The sequence below is a fragment of the Borostomias antarcticus genome (genome assembly GCF_949987555.1).
Source record: "Borostomias antarcticus genome assembly, chromosome: 11".
NCBI classification, from domain to species: Eukaryota; Metazoa; Chordata; class Actinopteri; order Stomiiformes; family Stomiidae; genus Borostomias; species Borostomias antarcticus.
In genome coordinates this window covers 14,235,202-14,254,236 of record NC_140244.1, presented here as the reverse complement: position 1 = coordinate 14,254,236, position 19,035 = coordinate 14,235,202, and the positions used below count along the sequence as shown (strand labels likewise).

General features: G+C 46.6%; 1 protein-coding gene across 3 annotated transcripts in view; it reads left to right on the top strand.

Moving 5' to 3' along the window:
• Positions 1 to 18,760, top strand: part of esyt1b (extended synaptotagmin-like protein 1b) — a 39,446-nt gene extending 20,686 nt beyond the window's left edge. For 2 of the 3 annotated variants that reach the window (XM_084445869.1, XM_084445868.1), the window contains exons 23-52: positions 2,784 to 2,855; positions 2,955 to 3,041; positions 3,185 to 3,331; positions 3,678 to 3,799; positions 3,897 to 4,092; positions 4,180 to 4,356; positions 4,638 to 4,720; positions 4,820 to 4,868; positions 4,965 to 5,054; positions 5,146 to 5,241; positions 5,356 to 5,427; positions 5,528 to 5,614; positions 5,721 to 5,867; positions 5,980 to 6,167; positions 6,280 to 6,436; positions 6,917 to 6,999; positions 7,125 to 7,269; positions 7,349 to 7,525; positions 9,826 to 9,908; positions 11,697 to 11,745; positions 11,893 to 11,982; positions 12,191 to 12,286; positions 12,398 to 12,469; positions 12,571 to 12,657; positions 12,758 to 12,904; positions 13,808 to 13,935; positions 14,196 to 14,321; positions 14,473 to 14,581; positions 15,798 to 15,847; positions 17,778 to 18,760. In XM_084445869.1, coding sequence (XP_084301995.1) covers positions 2,784 to 2,855; positions 2,955 to 3,041; positions 3,185 to 3,331; positions 3,678 to 3,799; positions 3,897 to 4,092; positions 4,180 to 4,356; positions 4,638 to 4,720; positions 4,820 to 4,868; positions 4,965 to 5,054; positions 5,146 to 5,241; positions 5,356 to 5,427; positions 5,528 to 5,614; positions 5,721 to 5,867; positions 5,980 to 6,167; positions 6,280 to 6,436; positions 6,917 to 6,999; positions 7,125 to 7,269; positions 7,349 to 7,525; positions 9,826 to 9,908; positions 11,697 to 11,745; positions 11,893 to 11,982; positions 12,191 to 12,286; positions 12,398 to 12,469; positions 12,571 to 12,657; positions 12,758 to 12,904; positions 13,808 to 13,935; positions 14,196 to 14,321; positions 14,473 to 14,581; positions 15,798 to 15,847; positions 17,778 to 17,802 — 3,237 coding nt within the window. In that variant the 3' untranslated portion in view covers positions 17,803 to 18,760. The remainder of the gene's footprint in view (positions 1 to 2,783; positions 2,856 to 2,954; positions 3,042 to 3,184; positions 3,332 to 3,677; positions 3,800 to 3,896; positions 4,093 to 4,179; positions 4,357 to 4,637; positions 4,721 to 4,819; positions 4,869 to 4,964; positions 5,055 to 5,145; positions 5,242 to 5,355; positions 5,428 to 5,527; positions 5,615 to 5,720; positions 5,868 to 5,979; positions 6,168 to 6,279; positions 6,437 to 6,916; positions 7,000 to 7,124; positions 7,270 to 7,348; positions 7,526 to 9,825; positions 9,909 to 11,696; positions 11,746 to 11,892; positions 11,983 to 12,190; positions 12,287 to 12,397; positions 12,470 to 12,570; positions 12,658 to 12,757; positions 12,905 to 13,807; positions 13,936 to 14,195; positions 14,322 to 14,472; positions 14,582 to 15,797; positions 15,848 to 17,777) is intronic. The other variant, XM_084445870.1, reaches the window with a different exon arrangement.
• Positions 18,761 to 19,035: the final 275 nt, after the last annotated feature.

The following is a 19,035-nucleotide window of genomic DNA, read 5'->3' as shown; positions in this document are numbered from 1 at the left end:
CATTATGCTCTTCATTTCATTAAGAAAAACAAGGAGACAATAAGAGCAGATTCGCTTGCCAGAAAGATGCAGAATAACAATCTTTCTGACTTTTGGAAAGAGGTCAAGGCCTTGAATAAAAATAAAAGCCCCTGACCATCTGAAGCATTAAAAGAAAATGCAAGAGATTATAGACCTTTAAAACAAAAAACAGGACAAATAGAATACAGGAATAAAAGTTAAAGTGCAGTTTACAGATAAACATAACTCCTCTTAGAAAGCAGTGGCAAAAAGAAAAGTATTCAGGCTTGTTTTAAAAGAACCAAGAGTTGCAGCAGACCTGCAGTTTTCTGGAAGTTTGTTCCAGATATGTGGGGCATAAAAACTGAATGCTGCTTCTCCATGTTTTGTTTAAACTCTGGGGACAGAAAGCAGACCTGTGCCAGACGACCTGAGGGGTCTGGATGGTTCATAGCATATGAGCAGATCAGAAATATATTTTTGCCCTAGACCATTCAGTGCTTTTTAAACCAACAGCAGTATTTTAAAGTAAATTCTTTGAAAGACAGGAATGCAGTGTAAAGACCTTAGAACTGGTGTGATGTGATCCACTTTCTTAGTCTTAGTGAGGACTCGAGCAGCAGCGTTCTGAATCAGCTGCAGCTGTCTGATCGATTTTTTAGAGAGACCTGTAAACACCCCGTTACAGTAGTCGAGTCTACTGAAGATAAACGCATGGACACATTTTTCCAAATCCTTCTGGGACATAAATCCTTTGATCCTTGATATATTCTTCAGGTGATAGTCTGACTTTGTAATTGACTTAATGTGGCTGTTGAAATTCAGGTCTGAGTCCATGACTACACCAAGATTTCTGGCTTAATTTGTGGTTTTTAGCATTACTGATTGAAGTTGAGCACTGACTTTTAATCGTTCTTCTTTGGCTCCAAAAACAATTACTTCAGTTTTATTTTTGTTTAGTTGGAGAAAGTTCTGGAAAAGCTTGTGGTTTGGACTGCATTACAGTCTAAAGTATGCCAGCTATAGGCTCAGTCCAATGCTTGCCATGTGTTTCACTGGCCTTATGGTTCCTGGTTTCCTTCCAGACTCTCTTATGTCTCTCCTATTAGAGCCTGTCCTTAAAGACAAGGCTGCTAAACTAAACAGCGTAGACAAGTATAGACCTATTGCTCTTGCCATTATCTTGTCCAAAGTGCTGGAAAGAATCCTTTTAACTAGGTTGGAAATGTATGTTCTCACTACTGACAATCAGTTTGGATTCAAAAGAAAACATGGCACTGACTTTAGTATTTATGCACTAAAGGAGATAGTTGCCAAGTATGCAAGCCAAAATCCCTCTGTATTTCTGTTTAATTGATGCATCTAAGGCATGTGATAGAGTTAATCATGAAATATTGTTTAGGAAATGGATTGCTAGAGGTGTACCAAAATATATAGTGAGAATTGTAGTCTTCTGGTATTCCCAACAAACGTTTCAGGTTAAATGGGACTGTGCTATATCTGCCCTATTTCATGTAAGTCATGAGGTTCAGCAAGCTGTAATTTTATTGTCCATTTTATTCTATGTTTATATGGATGACCTCTAAAAGCAGTTGAATGGGTCCAACACAGGCTGTCTGGTGTGTGACTCAGCTGTTAATCATCTCCCGTATGCAGATGACCTGCTCTTATTTAGTCCTTATTGCGCTGGGCTGCAACTACTGCTGAAAGTATGCTCTCAGTACAGCAAAGAACATGGCATTAAATATCATGCTAAGAAAGTAATATCATGATAGTTAGAAGTAGAGAGGACAGGAAATCTAATTTTCCTGCCTTTTACTTGTCTGATAGTCCTCTTGATATATGTAAGGAAATAAAATACAGAGATATCTATGGGAAGTCAGACTTCCTTTCGACAACGCTGTCAAATATACTCTCAGGCCAACATGCCGCTCCGTGGGTTCTCTGTGTTCCACTGATGTAAAGTGTTCATTGTTTAGAACCCACATGTCACCTCTGTATCCAGCTCAACTATGGTCGACCTACAGGAGAAGCAGTACGCAGAGGCTTAGAGTGGTGTACAATGATGCTATGAGGTTGCTACTCCGTGTCCCTAGGTGGCGTAGTGCCAACCAGTTATTCTTGTCCACTGGTGTGCCGACATGTGAGCTGATGGATAATTTGATGTGTCGTCTGGACATATCCGAGAACAGCATCATAGAGGCTCTAGCCTGCCCTCTGAAAAGCTCCTATCGGTTCACGTCTAGGCTTAGACAGCACTGGCGTAACAGCCTGTACCTTTTCTAATGTACTGTATACATGTTCATAGAGTATGTATTTAGTATCTCTTTTTTATTTATTTTAATGGTGTCATTCTTGCATGGTGCTGATATAGACCAGTGTGTCTGCAATAAAGATTATATACATATAAATGGCATTGCTTATATATTTGAATGTGAATGACAGCATGAAAATCCAAACATTTCGGTGTACAAAATGCGTAAGTACTGTAGGAAAGGCAGCAATTTACAAAATACGCAGATATTTTCAATCACCAACTGCCACCACTCTCACTCACCAACTGAACATCATTTATTTCAATGGGACAAAGACTATGAATAAATAATATAATAATATAGAAGCGTAACATGTGTCTGTGTGTCTCTGTTCGTAGCATGAGATTTAGACCCATCAGGAGTAGCTAATACCGTTGCACACCAGCACTAGAGGGAAGTAGAGAGTACTGTAGTTGCTCATAAACCTGTACCGCTTACTTCACCACTTGGGTTTGGTTTTGTTTGTAGTTCAAGAAGAGTGGGAAGGAGCCCAAGGTGGGAGCGGAGCTCATTCTTGGGAAAACGTCCCACAAAACAACGGTAGGACCGTCCACTCATATCAGTGTTAGTTGAGTATTGAGCTGACTGTCATGGGGACTGTGTCCTCATCAGTGACTCACCACTCCTGTCTCTTCGAAGGTGTGTGATCGCACTACCTCGCCCCAGTGGGACGAGGCTTTCTACTTCCTGGTTCGTGACCCCAGAGAGGAGATCCTGATAGTGAAGGTGAGCAGTTGGGAGGGGTTTTGTGTTTGTGTTTCTGTGTTTAACACCGAACTGAAGTTTTCTTTAAACAAACAATAACAATATTGCTACATGGATGCATGTATTTGTTAGCATCTCCGTTAGCATGTTCCGTCCTCTGCTAGCTGTCTCACTGCTGGAGTCTTCCGCTGGGCTCCCTGGTGGTCCCGGTCAGAGAGCTTCTGGCAGAACCACAGCTGGTCCTGGACCAGTGGCTCAGTCTGGACGGAGCGCTACCGGGCAGTCAGGTCCTCCTGAGGGCCCAGCTCAAGGTGAGACACACCACACACACACATACATACACACACACATACACACACACACACACACACACACACACATACACACACACACAGACACACACATACACGCACACACACACACACACACACACACACACACACAGACACACACATACACGCACACATACATTCAAGGGGAAAACAACAAAAGACACCGGGCAGCGGTCAATGTAATAAGAGCTCCCACACACAGAAGGAACCACTCTGAACCCTGTATTGATTATTATACTTGGAAGCACTTTAGCTATGAGGTCACACATTTAGCTGATGATGTTACAGGATGATGATGCTATTGATCATTACGCAACCCCCACAGCTGCTGAGCCCTAAGATGTGCCCGGGGGGAGCGGACCAGCCAGAGCCCCCAGCTCCCGGGCCCCCAGCTCCTGACCTCGCCACCGCCAAACAGGAGAGACCAGAGAGAGACACAGTCCAGAAGTAAGACCGTCACACTGTATGAACAGACCCTGAGTTTAATAACACACTACTAATACACTGATTATGACACTAAGCGGCCTGTCTCATCCGGGGTCAGGGCCAGTGCGGTGGACATTCCCATCGCCCCGGTCTCTAGCGCCCCCCCAGTGTCTGTGTCCGAGGGAGCAGACAGCAGGGCAGCATCTGAGGTGGTTCCCGAGAAGGTGGTTCCCGAGGAGGTGGAAGAAGACCCCCTCCCTCCTGCCATCCCCCTCCCCTCACACTCCGCCCCTGACCCTAGCTTCGGCGCTGAGGTAACATCCTAGTGTGATCTGGTGCCGTGGTAGACCAAGCCGGACTATTATTGTGCTTTTGCAGCAGTTACAGTCTTTGTCCACTAGGGGCTGCTGAGGATCCACCTGCTGGAGGCCCAGAACCTGGTCGCCAAGGACAACCTGATGGGGGGCATGGTGAAGGGCAAGAGTGACCCCTACGTCAAGATCCACATCGGAGACACCAAGTTTAAGAGTCACGTGATCAAGGAGAACCTCAACCCCATCTGGAATGAGATGTATGAGGTATGGAGAGAATTATGTAGTTTGAATTATGTTCCCATACACACACACACACATGCGTCAACCCTCTCACTATTTTGTTTTTCTTCCTTTGTCTTGTCAAACACTGTTTCCGTTTTTGTTTTGTTTTAGTATGGAAGTTGATATGTTATATTTTGGTATCTTATAATTCCTATGTGGGATGGGCCACTTAAAGTGGCTTGACACGAAAATAAACAATTCATTCATTCATTCATTCATTCATTCATGACCTGATCAACTCTATTGTGCTCGACCTCCTCCAGGTGGTGCTGGTTCCTCAGGCTGGACTGGAGGTGCAGGTCGAGCTGTACGACAAAGACATGGACAAGGACGACTTCCTGGGCAGGTGACAGGAACCTCTCTTCATCATTGTCAGCCATTTTATTTATTTCTGAGCTGTAGTAGTATCCTTGTCTGTGTTTAATGTCTTTCTCTTTGTGGGCAGGCTTAAAGTCAGCCTGAGAGACATCATCCACTCCCAGTACTCAGACGAGGTGAGGGTTGAGTCTCCACCTCCATGTCCAGTAGTGGACAGTATGTGTATTACTACTAATGTGTGTATGGCAACTCTAATGTACGCTGTGTTTCAGTGGTACACTCTGACGGATGTGAAGTCTGGCCATGTTCATCTGGTGCTGGAGTGGGTGCCAGCAGAATCAGAATCAAGCAGGCTGGACCTGGTCAGTACAATTCTCTGTCTCTGACCCTTTCACCCCAGAGTTAAGTTGGTACCGGATGTCTTTGACCCGTTTGGATATTGTACCGCGCCAGGTGATGCAGCTGCAGTCCCTGCAGTCCTTCCAGAACAAGGCGGTTCCCTCCGCTGCCCTGCTGTTCGTCTACCTGGACAGAGCCCACTCCCTGCCTGTGAGTGACCTTTCACCCCATCACCCCTCACACAGAGTCATGGTCCCCCAGCCCCAGCTGTGGACTGTGTGTGTTCCCGTAGCCTGCATCATGTTTCTCTCTCTGTGTTTCCAGTTGAAGAAGAGTGGGAAGGAACCGAAGGCCGGAGCCGAGCTTGTCGTTGGGGGAACAACCTACAGAACCAAGGTCAGTACCGTGGCAACCGACCTCGCCTTGCTCCGGGTGGGAACGAGGAAATCTAAATAACCCGCAATGATGGATAACACTTTTATCTGTCTCACCGAAGGTGTGTGATCGCTCTACGTCACCTCGGTGGGACGAGTCTTTCTACTTCCTGGTTCGTGACCCCAGGGAGGAGATGCTCATAGTGAAAGTGAGTGTTCCGTTAGCCTGTGCAAGGCGTCAATATGCATGGATGTCTTTACTGCTCTAGGTAGTTGTCCCAGTTCTCTATCTCATCTCCGTCCATCTCTGGCCAGCTGTCCAGCGCTTGGGATCAGGCCCTGGGGTCCCTGGTGGTCCCGGTAAGAGAGTTGCTGGCAGAACCACAGCTGGTCCTGGACCAGTGGCTCGGTCTGGACGGAGCCACATCTGACAGTCAGATACTCCTGAGGGCCCAGCTCAAGGTGAGACACGCGACACACACACACACACACACACGCACGCATGCACGCACGCACACACACACACACACACACACACACACGCACACACGGTTCACATGTTTCTTGTTCACAGATCCTGAACTCCAAGATGACAGAGGCAGTAGAGGCACCACAGGGCTCTGTAATCGGTCCAGACACCATCAGTGGTAGTGATGAGGAGGAGGAGGAGGAGGAGGAGGAGCTTATTTCTGCTCCTCCTATTGAACAGTCAGTCACAGCACCCAATGAGGAGGAGCAACACTATGAGGTTCCACCTGAGGAGTGAGTTATCCTTTGTGACTTATGTCTCAGAATACCTTTCACTGAGTTATATCTGAAGGCTGGTGATCATCTATAGTTGGATCAAAGTTCTGAATAGAACTTGTATTCACAGGCCTGTTGCAGCCTCCAGTCAACCCTCTGTCTCTCAACCTGAAGAAGAGGAGGTCGTCCCCGAGGTCATCCAAGCAGAGCCTGGTCCAGCCGACACCGCTGTCCACACACATGCCACTTCTGACGCCAGCTCTACTGCTGAGGTCACACACTCCCAGGTTGTTTACTTAGCGGTTGAAGGCAGGAGCTTCCTAGCACTGTTTTGAATTCCGTTCCGACATCATTTTAGAGACCACGGTGATAGATAACACATAATGGCCGACCATGTAACTATTTGTGCACTCTCCTGTTAGTCATGTCTCTCTTATGAAGTATCTAGCCCATGTTTACTGCTCTGTATATGTTCTTGGCCAATAGACAAACCTTTTCCAGGAGCTTGCTCGATCGTCTCGTTGAGAGGGGTCAGGGAAGAATTTTTACAGGTCACTTATCTGGCCCCCGGGTGAAACTGTTTTTTTTGCTTCCCTCTGGAATATGTAGGGGTGGGACCTTTGACCACCCTCCCATTGCTTTCTGTAAAATGCATTGTGTTGCCTCTGTGTATGAAATGCGCTATACAAAAAAAGTTTGATTTGATTTGAGTTTGCATCTCCAGCTCCCAGCAGCCCTGTGTTTGACGGCGTGCGCTGTGTTCTCAGGTAGAGGAAGTAGGCGGCGGCGTGGTGGAGGAGCAGTCCGTCAAAGCGGCCCAAGACGAGCACCAGCGGGCGCAAACGGAGGAGTGAGTTCCGTCAGGCTGGCGTCGCTCAGAAGCTCTGACTGCACATGCTCCAGTATGACTTCAAACTGACCCCGTGTGGTGGTGTTGTTTGGTGGTTGTGTGTATTCTTGTGTGTGCGTGTGCAGGTCCGGCATAGGGGGCCTAGCCCAGGCTACAGTGACTAGTCTCCCCTCCGTCCCGGTACCCGAGCAAGCTGAGGTGGTGCAGGACCCCCCCGAGACCGAAGCACGACCCCCCCACACCACCCCACACCTCAGCTTTGGCGGAGAGGTGTGTGTCTGTCTGTTTCAGACTAGTATATACTGTTAGTAGTAGTAGTTTTGCAGCTGTTACAGTCTTTGTCCACTAGGGGCTGCTGAGGATCCACCTGCTGGAGGCCCAGAACCTAGTCGCCAAGGACAACCTGATGGGGGGCATGGTGAAGGGCAAGAGTGACCCCTACGTCAAGATCCACATTGGAGACACCAAGTTTAAGAGTCACGTGATCAAGGAGAACCTCAACCCCACCTGGAATGAGATGTATGAGGTATGGAGGGTGGGATTGTAGTTCAAACAGGTTATGTTGTAGTGTCTGTAGTTATGTTGTAGTCTCTGTAGTTGTGTTAATAGTCTCTGTAGTTGTGTTAATAGTCTGTGTAGTTGTGTTAATAGTCTGTGTAGTTGTGTTAATAGTCTCTGTAGTTGTGTTAATAGTCTGTGTAGTTGTGTTGTAGTGTCTAAAGTTGTGTTGTAGTCTCTGTAGTTGTGTTGTAGTCTCGTAGTTGTGTTGTAGTCTCTGTAGTTGTGTTGTAGTCTATGTAGTTGTGTTGTAGTCTGTAGTTGTGTTGTAGTCTCTGTAGTTGTGTTGTAGTCTCTGTTGTATTGTAGTCTATGTAGTTGTGTTGTAGTCTCTGTAGTTGTGTTGTAGTCTCTGTAGTTGTGTTGTAGTGTCTAAAGCTGTGTTGTAGTCTCTGTAGTTGTGTTGTAGTCTGTAGTTGTGTTGTAGTCTCTGTATTTGTGTTGTAGTCTCTGTAGTTGTGTTGTAGTCTCTGTAGTTGTGTTGTAGTCTATGTAGTTGTGTTGTAGTCTGTAGTTGTGTTGTAATCTCTGTAGTTGTGTTGTAGTCTATGTAGTTGTGTTGTAGTCTATGTAGTTGTGTTGTAGTCTCTGTAGTTGTGTTGTAGTCTCTGTAGTTGTGTTGTAGTGTCTAAAGCTGTGTTGTAGTCTCTGTAGTTGTGTTGTAGTCTGTAGTTGTGTTGTAGTCTCTGTAGTTGTGTTGTAGTCTATGTAGTTGTGTTGTAGTCTCTGTAGTTGTGTTGTAGTCTCTGTAGTTGTGTTGTAGTCTCTGTAGTTGTGTTGTAGTCTGTAGTTGTGTTGTAGTCTATGTAGTTGTGTTGTAGTCTCTGTAGTTGTGTTGTAGTCTGTAGTTGTGTTGTAGTCTCTGTAGTTGTGTTGTAGTCTGTAGTTGTGTTGTAGTCTCTGTAGTTGTGTTGTAGTCTCTGTAGTTGTGTTGTAGTCTATGTAGTTGTGTTGTAGTCTGTAGTTGTGTTGTAGTCTCTGTAGTTGTGTTGTAGTCTCTGTAGTTGTGTTGTAGTCTCTGTAGTTGTGTTATAGTCTCTGTAGTTGTGTTGTAGTCTATGTAGTTGTGTTGTAGTCTCTGTAGTTGTGTTGTAGTCTCTGTAGTTGTGTTGTAGTCTGTAGTTGTGTTGTAGTCTGTAGTTGTGTTGTAGTCTGCAGTTGTGTTGTAGTCTATGTAGTTGTGTTGTAGTCTCTGTAGTTGTGTTGTAGTCTGTAGTTGTGTTGTAGTCTCTGTAGTTGTGTTGTAGTCTGTAGTTGTGTTGTAGTCTCTGTAGTTGTGTTGTAGTCTCTGTAGTTGTGTTGTAGTCTATGTAGTTGTGTTGTAGTCTGTAGTTGTGTTGTAGTCTCTGTAGTTGTGTTGTAGTCTCTGTAGTTGTGTTGTAGTCTATGTAGTTGTGTTGTAGTCTCTGTAGTTGTGTTGTAGTCTCTGTAGTTGTGTTGTAGTCTCTGTAGTTGTGTTGTAGTCTGTAGTTGTGTTGTAGTCTCTGTAGTTGTGTTGTAGTCTATGTAGTTGTGTTGTAGTCTCTGTAGTTGTGTTGTAGTCTCTGTAGTTGTGTTGTAGTCTCTGTAGTTGTGTTGTAGTCTGTAGTTGTGTTGTAGTCTCTGTAGTTGTGTTGTAGTCTCTGTAGTTGTGTTGTAGTCTATGTAGTTGTGTTGTAGTCTCTGTAGTTGTGTAGTAGTCTCTGTAGTTGTGTTGTAGTCTGTAGTTGTGTTGTAGTCTCTGTAGTTGTGTTGTAGTCTCTGTAGTTGTGTTGTAGTCTATGTAGTTGTGTTGTAGTCTATGTAGTTGTGTTGTAGTCTCTGTAGTTGTGTAGTAGTCTCTGTAGTTGTGTTGTAGTCTGTAGTTGTGTTGTAGTCTCTGTAGTTGTGTTGTAGTCTCTGTAGTTGTGTTGTAGTCTGTATTTGTGATGACTGGTATTTCTGTAGTTGTGATGACTGACTGGTGTGTCTGTCCCTAGGTGGTTCTGAGTGTGCGTAGTCTCTGTAGTTGTGTTGTAGTCTGTGTAGTTGTGCTGACTGGCTGACTGGCTTGTCTGTAGTTGTGATGACTGACTGACTGACTGGTGTTTCTGTAGTTGTGATGACTGACTGACTGGTGTGTCTGTAGTGTCTGTAGTTGTGATGACTGACTGGCGTGTCTGTAGTTGTGCTGACTGACTGTTGTGTCTGTAGTTGTGATGACTGACTGGTGTGTCTGTCGTTGTAATGACTGACTGGTGTGTATGTAGTTGTGCTGACTGACTGACTGACTGGTGTTTCTGTCCCTAGGTGGTTCTGAGTGAGCAGGCTGGCCAGCAGATCCAGTTTGAGCTCTATGATAAGGACCTGGACTCTGACGACTTCCTGGGCAGGTTTGTGTGTGTGTGTGTGTGTGTGTGTGTGTGTGTGTGTGTGTGTGTGTGTGTGTGTGTGTGTGTGTGTGTGTGTGTGTGTGTATATTGCAACTAGGGTTGCACAATTCCAGGAATTTTCAAAAGAGGAAACTTTCCATGGGAATTTATGGAAATGCATAATCATGTGACACCTACAGTTCCGTAAACCTTCACATATGACTTTGTGCAGTATTTGCACATGGTACAGTTCCCATAAATGCTTGCCATATAATGCTCCCACACACCTTAAGCTGTTGTTGTTTCAAGAGAAATAGGGGAAATGCATAATAGCATAAAACAGCAATCGAAGTGGTGTCTGCACTACATTAATAAGCAGCTAGCTGAGTATGGATTAAATTGGGTGTTTACATTTGTATGGACAAGTTACGTCTATTTTTTATTATTATCTTATAATTATTTATTATACCCAAATCCCAATGAAGTGGTCAGACAACCAGCTGATCAGGAAGCATGCTCTGACTCAAAAGCTGAATCCCAAATCGCGCACTTAGGCGAAAGTGCAGAGCACTCGCGGCCTTGTGGCCTTACATGCGCGTTCCCGCTAAGTCCACAAGGGCTCAGGGTAGTTCCAAAACGGAATTGCTAGGTCCACAAGTGCGCCACGCCGCCATTTTGCGCACTGTAACCGCACTTACCGAAAGTCCGCAATTTCACGGACTTAGGAGCAGAAAATACCCACAGCCCACCGCGTCTCATGTGACACAGTGCTTGAGTGCATCCGAGTCATGATCCGATTGCATCACACATAAATGATGACATTTGCAGATAACACAACATTTATCTTGAAATCCACATGCTGCAAACATATCCCACCCAACCTTATTGTTTAATTATTATTAAATTAAAACAGACGTCAATCGGTCAATTTGCAGAGCTGAAGGGAGCGTCAGAGCAGCCTCTGCGTCGGAGGAACGCGGCAGCCAATGAAAACGAAGTGGGAGGGGCATTGAGCGAAACTGGAAGTGCTGTCCCATTTAATTCACGGCCCTGCACCCTCTGGCCCTTCCAGCTGACGTCAATTAAGTGCTCAGGCCTCAGGCCACAAGTGTGAGGGGCCGCAAGTGCGGTTTGCGCACTCAGATTGGGATTCAGCTAAAGTCCTGCCCTCGATCATGTGACTGAAGCATGACCTCGATCATGTGACTGAAGCATGACCTCGATCATGTGACTGAAGTATGACCTCGATATTGTGACTGAAGCATGACCTGTGCATGTAGACACTGCCTGACCAATAGCAGGAGCCGCTTGTCAGGAGGTCACGCTATTTCATTCAGGCTAAAAAAAACTTGGTATATATCCAGTACAAATCAGTTGAATTATTCAAGACTCCAGCCTGGTTAATAATGTTAAGATAAACATTTCTTTTTTTTAAATGTCTTTCTTAATGGGCAAAATTCCCCAAATCCCCAAGCTAATGTTCCTGTGGCAATTTTCCAGAAAGTTACAGCAAACTTTCCACCCCTTTCCATCCAGTGCCAACTGTACTATACACTCCTTAATGTTGCTAAATCATTAACTTATATAGATGTCTTGGCTTCAGGGTGGAACAAGTTCCATTATAGAATAGATCCACTTTCCTGCTTGTCACAGCAGTTTAGTACAGCCTTGGAAAATAGTCATAAAATGAATTTCTCTGTGTTTGTGTGTACTGTGTGTGTGTGTGTGTGTGTGTGTGTGTGTGTGTGTGTGTGTGTGTGTGTGTGTGTGTGTGTGTGTGTGTGTGTATGCATGCATGCGTGCGTACAGGTTTACCATCAGGCTGAACGATGTCATCAGTTCTCAGTACACAGACCAGGTGAGCGTGTTCTGGCAGGTATTCTCCCTGGTGGCACTCCCTAGAACGTTGGAATGGAAGTCACATCCACCCCCTCAAGCAACTTGCTGTTTTAAACAGTGTCTGGTGCCGCGATGATACATGTGATCTGATGTGACTGTGTTCCAGTGGTACACTCTGAATGATGTGAAGTCTGGCCGTGTTCACCTGGTACTGGAGTGGGTACCAGCTGTATCAGAACCAGGCAGACTGGACCAGGTCAGTACCATCCATCAGTCAACCTGGCTTACTTCCTCCTCCATCCCCTGTCTCCTGTCACCCTGCTCCTTCTCACTGTGCTGACCGCTTCTGAGGAAGCTGGTTATGCTGGAATGGTGTTGAATGGGATTCCCTGTCTGTCACAAGGCAGAACATGTGATCTGTATCCCAGCGTGTTGATAGGGTGTGACTGTGTTCCGCCCCCCAGGTGATGCAGCTGCAGTCCCTGCAGTCCTTCCAGAACAAGGCGGTTCCCTCCGCTGCCCTGCTGTTCGTCTACCTGGACAGAGCCCACTCCCTGCCTGTGAGTGACCTTTCACCCCTCACCTCACCTGTCCACTAACCCCAGCAGACATGCAGTATAGTAATGCGTTATACAGTGTGTTATTACCGTTTGCTGTATGTGTGTTTACAGTTGAAGAAAAGTGGGAAGGAACCAAAGGCTGCAGCCGAACTTGTTCTTGGGGACACAAACTACAGAACCAAGGTTCGATTATCACCGTATCATATGTAGGACACATCTATCACAGTAGTGAGTTCAGTCAATAATAAACACTTTTTCTCCCTCCCTCCTCTGTCCCTGTGAAGGTGTGTGAACGCTCCACTTCCCCTCAGTGGAATGAGTCTTTCTACTTCCTGGTTCGTGACCCCAAACAAGACATGCTTGTTATCAAGGTGAGGCGCCGTTTGTGTTATTACTAACGGATATCTGTGCAGGAGAAGAGATTTAGGAGATCATGTTGCGTTGACGTCTCCTACCTCTCCCCACACACAGCTGTCCAGCGCTTGGGATCAGGCCCTGGGGGCCCTGGTGGTCCCGGTCAGAGAGCTGCTGGCAGAACCACAGCTGGTCCTGGACCAGTGGCTCAGTCTGGACGGAGCGCTATTGGGCAGTCAGGTCCTCCTGAGGGCCCAGCTCAAGGTGAGACACATTTGCACTTGTTTCACTTTATATTATTTGAAACTCCTGTCAGGACTTCTTTGAAAGTGAATGATTTTATATTGTCTGTTGCACCGTGAACAAGTCTAAGGATGCGAGTCCACCGGCGAGCTGTATGTAGCTGAACAGCGCCAAGCTTACAGCAGCGTAGAGCACACGAGAGCTGGAGATGTTTTACAGCTACGTTATCCGGCAGACCATGGTCCAGTTTCTCTCATTTCACCCTAGACAGGTGCAGCTCATCCAGTGATTGCACACCTGTGTATATAAGACCACACGTAGTTCGTGTTTGCCATATCCTGATGAAGGCTCACGCCGAAACGTTGATACCTTTTTAGTCTCAAATTAAATTGCTTGCATCGGACCTGCCAGAGTGTGCGGCGTCTCCTCTCTTCCAGTCCATATACTTACCGCCTGCCCGCACCTCGGACAGTAGGTGTACGTTTTCCTCTCCTTTCCTGCCTTACAGCTACGTTAGCAACGAGTGTCATGTTTTTGCAGACTGTACAGTAGATTAACTAGCCAAGGTTGTTGTCGTCGGAACAGCCTTTTACAGCCTGCACTCTAGCCCAAAAAGTTCAACTTAAAAATTAAAAAAAAGCCTAGAACTCATGGCGCTATAGCGCTAAAAAGCGCTTGGAACACAGCTCTCGTCTCTATAGCGCCCTAGAGCTCATTACCCAATGTAAACAACGAGAAAACAGCTCTCAGCTTGCTGGTGGACCCGCACGCTTAGGGCGGATTCATAGTCGGCGCAAACTACATAAGCACAAGCAACGCAAGCTTTGCAAGGCCACGCAAGACCTCATTGCGTCCTCAACTTAGCTTGCGTTGTTTACGTCGACTATGAATCAGGCCTAAGAGCGGCATGGGAACTTTCAACAGATCCTAGATTCCAAGATGGTGGAGCTGATAGAGCAGGGGGCAGTGCCCTGCGCTGCCCCTGGTGGAGGGCAGGTGAAACTGTCTCTCTCCTACACCTCCAGACTGCTCGTCACCGTCCACGCCTGCAGGTAGGAATCGCTACCTCTCGTTACAAAATAGAGCATCCATAAGTTATGTTTATTTTGTACATATTCACTTACCATTTGTAAGAGCTCAACTCAACTGTGTGTGTGTGTGTGTGTGTGTGTGTGTGTGTGTGTGTGTGTGTGTGCGCGTGTGCGTGTGTGCGTGCGTGTTTGTGTCTGTGTGTGTGTGTGCACGTGTGTGTGTGTGTGTGTGTGTGTGTGTGTGTGTGTGTGTGTGTGTGTGTGTGTGTGTGTGTGTGTAGGGGTCTGGTGTCCTCCAGTCCTCCAGACACCTGTGTCTCCCTCATGCTGCTGCCAGACAAAAGCAAGACCACCAAGAAGAAGACCGGCACCAAGAAGAGAGACCTCAATCCAGAGTACAACGAGAGGTGTGTGTGTGTGTGTCTGTGTGTGTGTGTGTGTGTGTGTGTCTGTGTGAGCGTGCGGGCGCACTTTCGTGTGTGTGTATAAGACAAGACGACTTTGTGTGTGTGGTTTCACATGAATAGACCACAGACACCAGTGCTCTCCTCTTCACAGGTTTGAGTTTGACGTGTCGGCGGAGGAGGCCGGGGTCAGACGTCTGAGCGTCTCTGTGAAGAACAGCTCCTCCTCCTTCAGGAGCCGTGATAAAGACCTTCTAGGACAGGTCAGTCTGGATGCACCTTCATGATAAAGACCTCCTAGGACAGGTCAGTCTGGATGCACCTTCATGATAAAGACCTCCTAGGACAGGTCAGTCTGGATGCACCTTCATGATAAAGACCTCCTAGGACAGGTCAGTCTGGATGCACCTTCATGATAAAGACTTTCTAGGACAGGTCAGTCTGGATGCACCTTCTAAAGACTTTCTAGGACAGGTCAGCCTGGATGCACCTTCATGATTAAGACTTTCTAGGACAGGTCAGTCTGCAGCTGCACCTTCTAGGACAGGTCAGTCTGGATGCACCTTCATGATAAAGACCTTCTAGGACAAGTCAGTCGGGATGCACCTTCATGATAAAGACCTTCTAGGACAGGTCAGTCTGGATGCACCATTAAGATAAAGACCTTCTAGGACAGGTCAGTCTGGATGCACCATCGAGATGAAGACCTTCTAGGACAGGTCAGTCTGGATGCACCATCGAGAGAAAGACCTTCTAGGACAGGTCAGTCTGGATGCACCATCGAGACAAAGACCTTCTAGGACAGGTCAGGTCAGTCTGGATGCACCTTCATGATAAAGACCTTCTAGGACAGGTCAGTCTGGATGCACCATTAAGATAAAGACCTTCTAGGACAGGTCAGTCTGGATGCACCATCGAGATGAAGACCTTCTAGGACAGGTCAGTCTGGATGCACCATCGAGAGAAAGACCTTCTAGGACAGGTCAGTCTGGATGCACCATCGAGACAAAGACCTTCTAGGACAGGTCAGTCTAGATGCACCATTGAGATAAAGACCTTCTAGGACAGGTCAGGTCAGGTCAGTCTGGATGCACCTTCATGATAAAGACCTTCTAGGACAGGTCAGTCTGGATGCACCATCGAGATGAAGACCTTCTAGGACAGGTCAGTCTGGATGCACCTTCATGATAAAGACCTTCTAGGACAGGTCAGTCTGGATGCACCATTGAGATGAAGACCTTCTAGGACAGGTCAGTCTGATGCACCTTCGCCCTGCTGCTCTGGCTAGACTGCATCAAACCAAACAACAATAGTTTGATCCGCTTTACACACGGCACGATCGCCGTAGCGTTATTATCTCCGTCTGAACGTTGGACATGCAGTGCTCACCTACCTTCTAGCAATGATGACGTGAACGGTGTCCACAGCTGTGTGTACCTCTGAACCGTAGAGATGTAAAAACCAAACCCTCCTTTACAGGTGCAGATAGAGCTGGCTCAGATTGACCTGGTCTCTGGGGTCACAGGATGGTGAGTCAATATCAGTACAGTGACATATCACAATAGGGTGGGGGATAACATTCTCAGGACTATGTGTGTACAGTATACTGTAGTGTGTGTGTGCGTGTGCGTGCGTGTGTGTGTGTGTGTGTGTTGGAGGCTGGAGTTTTGTGCATTCAGTTAGAAAGTGCAGAGCCGCGTTTCCCAGAGCCATCGTAGCACTACGTGCTGATGTTGACTGATTGGTTCTGAAACTGGTCCTGAGTCAGAGCAGGGTTAGAAGGTGAGCTGACCATCAGGACCAGCCGAGGGAGGGGACCCGTCTCTGCTCAGCTCCTGGTACTGCAGGGCTTTGGAGTGGTAGGGTCAGGGGTCACTGCAGGGCTGTAGGGGTAGGAGCAGGGGTCACTGCAGGGCTGTAGGGGTAGGAGCAGGGGTCACTGATAGGAGCAGGGGTCACTGCAGGGCTGTAGGGGTAGGAGCAGGGGTCACTGTAGGGCTGTAGGGGTAGGAGCAGGGGTCACTGATAGGAGCAGGGGTCACTAATAGGAGCAGGGGTCACTGCAGGGCTGTAGGGGTAGGAGCAGGGGTCACTGATAGGAGCAGGGGTCACTGCAAGGCTTTGTAGTGATAGGAGCAGGGGTCACTGCAGGGCTGTAGGGGTAGGAGCAGGGGTCATTGCAGGACTTTGTAGGGGTAGGAGTAGGGGTCACTGATAGGAGCAGGGGTCACTGCAGGGCTGTAGGGGTAGAAGCCGGGGTCACTGCAGGGCTTTGTAGTGATGGGAGCAGGGGTCACTGTAGAGCTTTGTAGTGATAGGAGCAGGGGTCACTGATAGGAGCAGGGGTCACTGTAGGGCTGTCGTGATAGGAGCAGGGGTCACTGATAGGAGCAGGGGTCACTGTAGGGCTGTAGTGATAGGAGCAGGGGTCACTGATAGGAGCAGGGGTCACTGCAGGGCTTTGTAGGGGTAGGAGCAGGGGTCAGTGATGGGAGCAGGGGTCAGTGATAGGAGCAGGGGTCAGTGATAGGAGCAGGGGTCAGTGATAGGAGCAGGGGTCAGTGATAGGAGCAGGGGTCAGTGATAGGAGCAGGGGTCACTGCAGGGCTTTGTAGTGATAGGAGCAGGGGTCACTGTTTTTCAGAGGGAGACAATATTTGATTACTCTCTTTAATGTATGATGGGAACTGGCCTAATTCAGCTCTGCAGGTGTTGTGTGTGGTTTTTCTGAGCACCTGCAAGATGCTTTTGTAGAATTCTAAATGCATGATTTAGACTGGGTGTCCGGTTGGGCCTTATTCTGATAAGAGTGAGGACCCTACACCTCTCTACCATAGAGGAGAATTGATTCTGTAACAGATTCAAATAATTTGAGCAAGATTTGAATTGGAATTTTAATGTAAATGTGATCTTTTATTGCATAGAATGCCCTGTGTGCTTTCTGTCTTTGTTCATTCCCTGCTGGGTTGAATCATCCAGCAGAACGTATTTTCAATCCTAAATAATTATATTCCACACAGTTGTCTAATGTGTGTGTTCCTATTGTGAAGCTATTTGTTTCCCTGAGATCTGGACATTATTTTTTGTCTTGTTCATGTTTACTGCCAGAGTCATAGTGAAAGCTTAGCCACATGCATTTGCTTTGATAGAAGAGTGCCGAGGTGGTCCTCTCATAGGGTTATTAGCTCCATACAGCAGGGTGGTCCTCTCATAGGGTTATTAGCTCCATACAGCAGGGTGGTCCTCTCATAGGGTTATTAGCTCCATACAGCAGGGTGGTCCTCTCATAGGGTTATTAGCTCCATACAGCAGGGTGGTCCTCTCATAGGGTTATTAGCTCCATACAGCAGGGTGGTCCTCTCATAGGGTTATTAGCTCCATACAGCAGGGTGGTCCTCTCATAGGGTTATTAGCTCCATACAGCAGGTCAATGATTGACTCGTTCTTCCTCTCTTGCAGGTTCGACCTGGAACAGGCCGACTAGTGGAACAGCCTGCTGCTCTCAGACAGCGCCTCCTACAGGCCGCCTGTATAGCCTAACTCACGCTAATGCCTTTTCCTCCTCACACACAAACACACACACACACCACTGTGGCAGCCTACCCCTGTGATCACTTACTGTATCTGTTTGTCTGTATGTGAGATTGTATGACTATACTATATTTCACATATCATAATCACTCAGCAAATACAAGGCTACATGTTAAAATGCTAGACAACCTGGAGTGGACCAGGATTATAGTTGCTAATGGTCCCCCATGTTACATACAGTAAAAGAAGGTTATTGTTGAAGATTACTGCACTTATAAAGTTTGTATAAAGTAGCAAACATTTAAAGATTCAAATCATCCTATGAAAGTTAATATTAACTTGCTTAGATTATTTGGAGACGAGGTTAGGTATACTGTATCCCTTTAAAACATATTGTATTTCTGAATATATGCACTTATGTTACCAAGAGTGCTTCTAGTGAAGGAAGACTGGTGTTCCTGATGGCTAGAGACCTTTACTCCCCAACCAGGAAGAGATCAGGGACCAGCTAAATGTGTTTACAGGTAACTTGAAGATGACTAAAGTGTTTTAAAGGTTTTAGAATGGAGAAGTAGGTATGGAATGTTGTGAGTGGAACATGGAATGTATATTTGTTGGAATTATGAAAAAGTCGCCTAATTTAAGCGAAAGTTGCCTAAATCATTTGAACCAACAGTAGACTATACAGTACATGGGTCCATCAGTATATGCATGGATTCCCCAACTGCAGTATTGTCTTCCATTCCTTTTTATGGGTGTTTTACAGAACAGCCTAATTATTCGCACTATTGTTACAGCAATGCATAAGCAGATTTTTTTATTGTTACATGGTGGAAATGCAGTGGGCGGCTTTCTTATGTTTACTCTGATTGAAAATATTATGTCACCGTTTTCTTGGCTGATACATAAACATTTTTGCACTTCTCCTGTGGTCGGTAGCCTACATTTTTCTGTTATTTATGTGTGCTAGAGGGTTTTCAGTCATCAGTCGGCCATGTTGGAGGTTGAAGCTACTGAATGTAGATAGCTAGCTAAGCTAGATAGATCAACAGACAGGTAGGAGTCGTTAGCCTAAACCTGAGCCTACACCTGCTAAACCTAAGCTTAAACCTCCAACATGGCCGGCCGTGAAAACCCTCTATTAGCATTAGACGGGCTTCGCCATACACACTGAGCACCCCTCGGG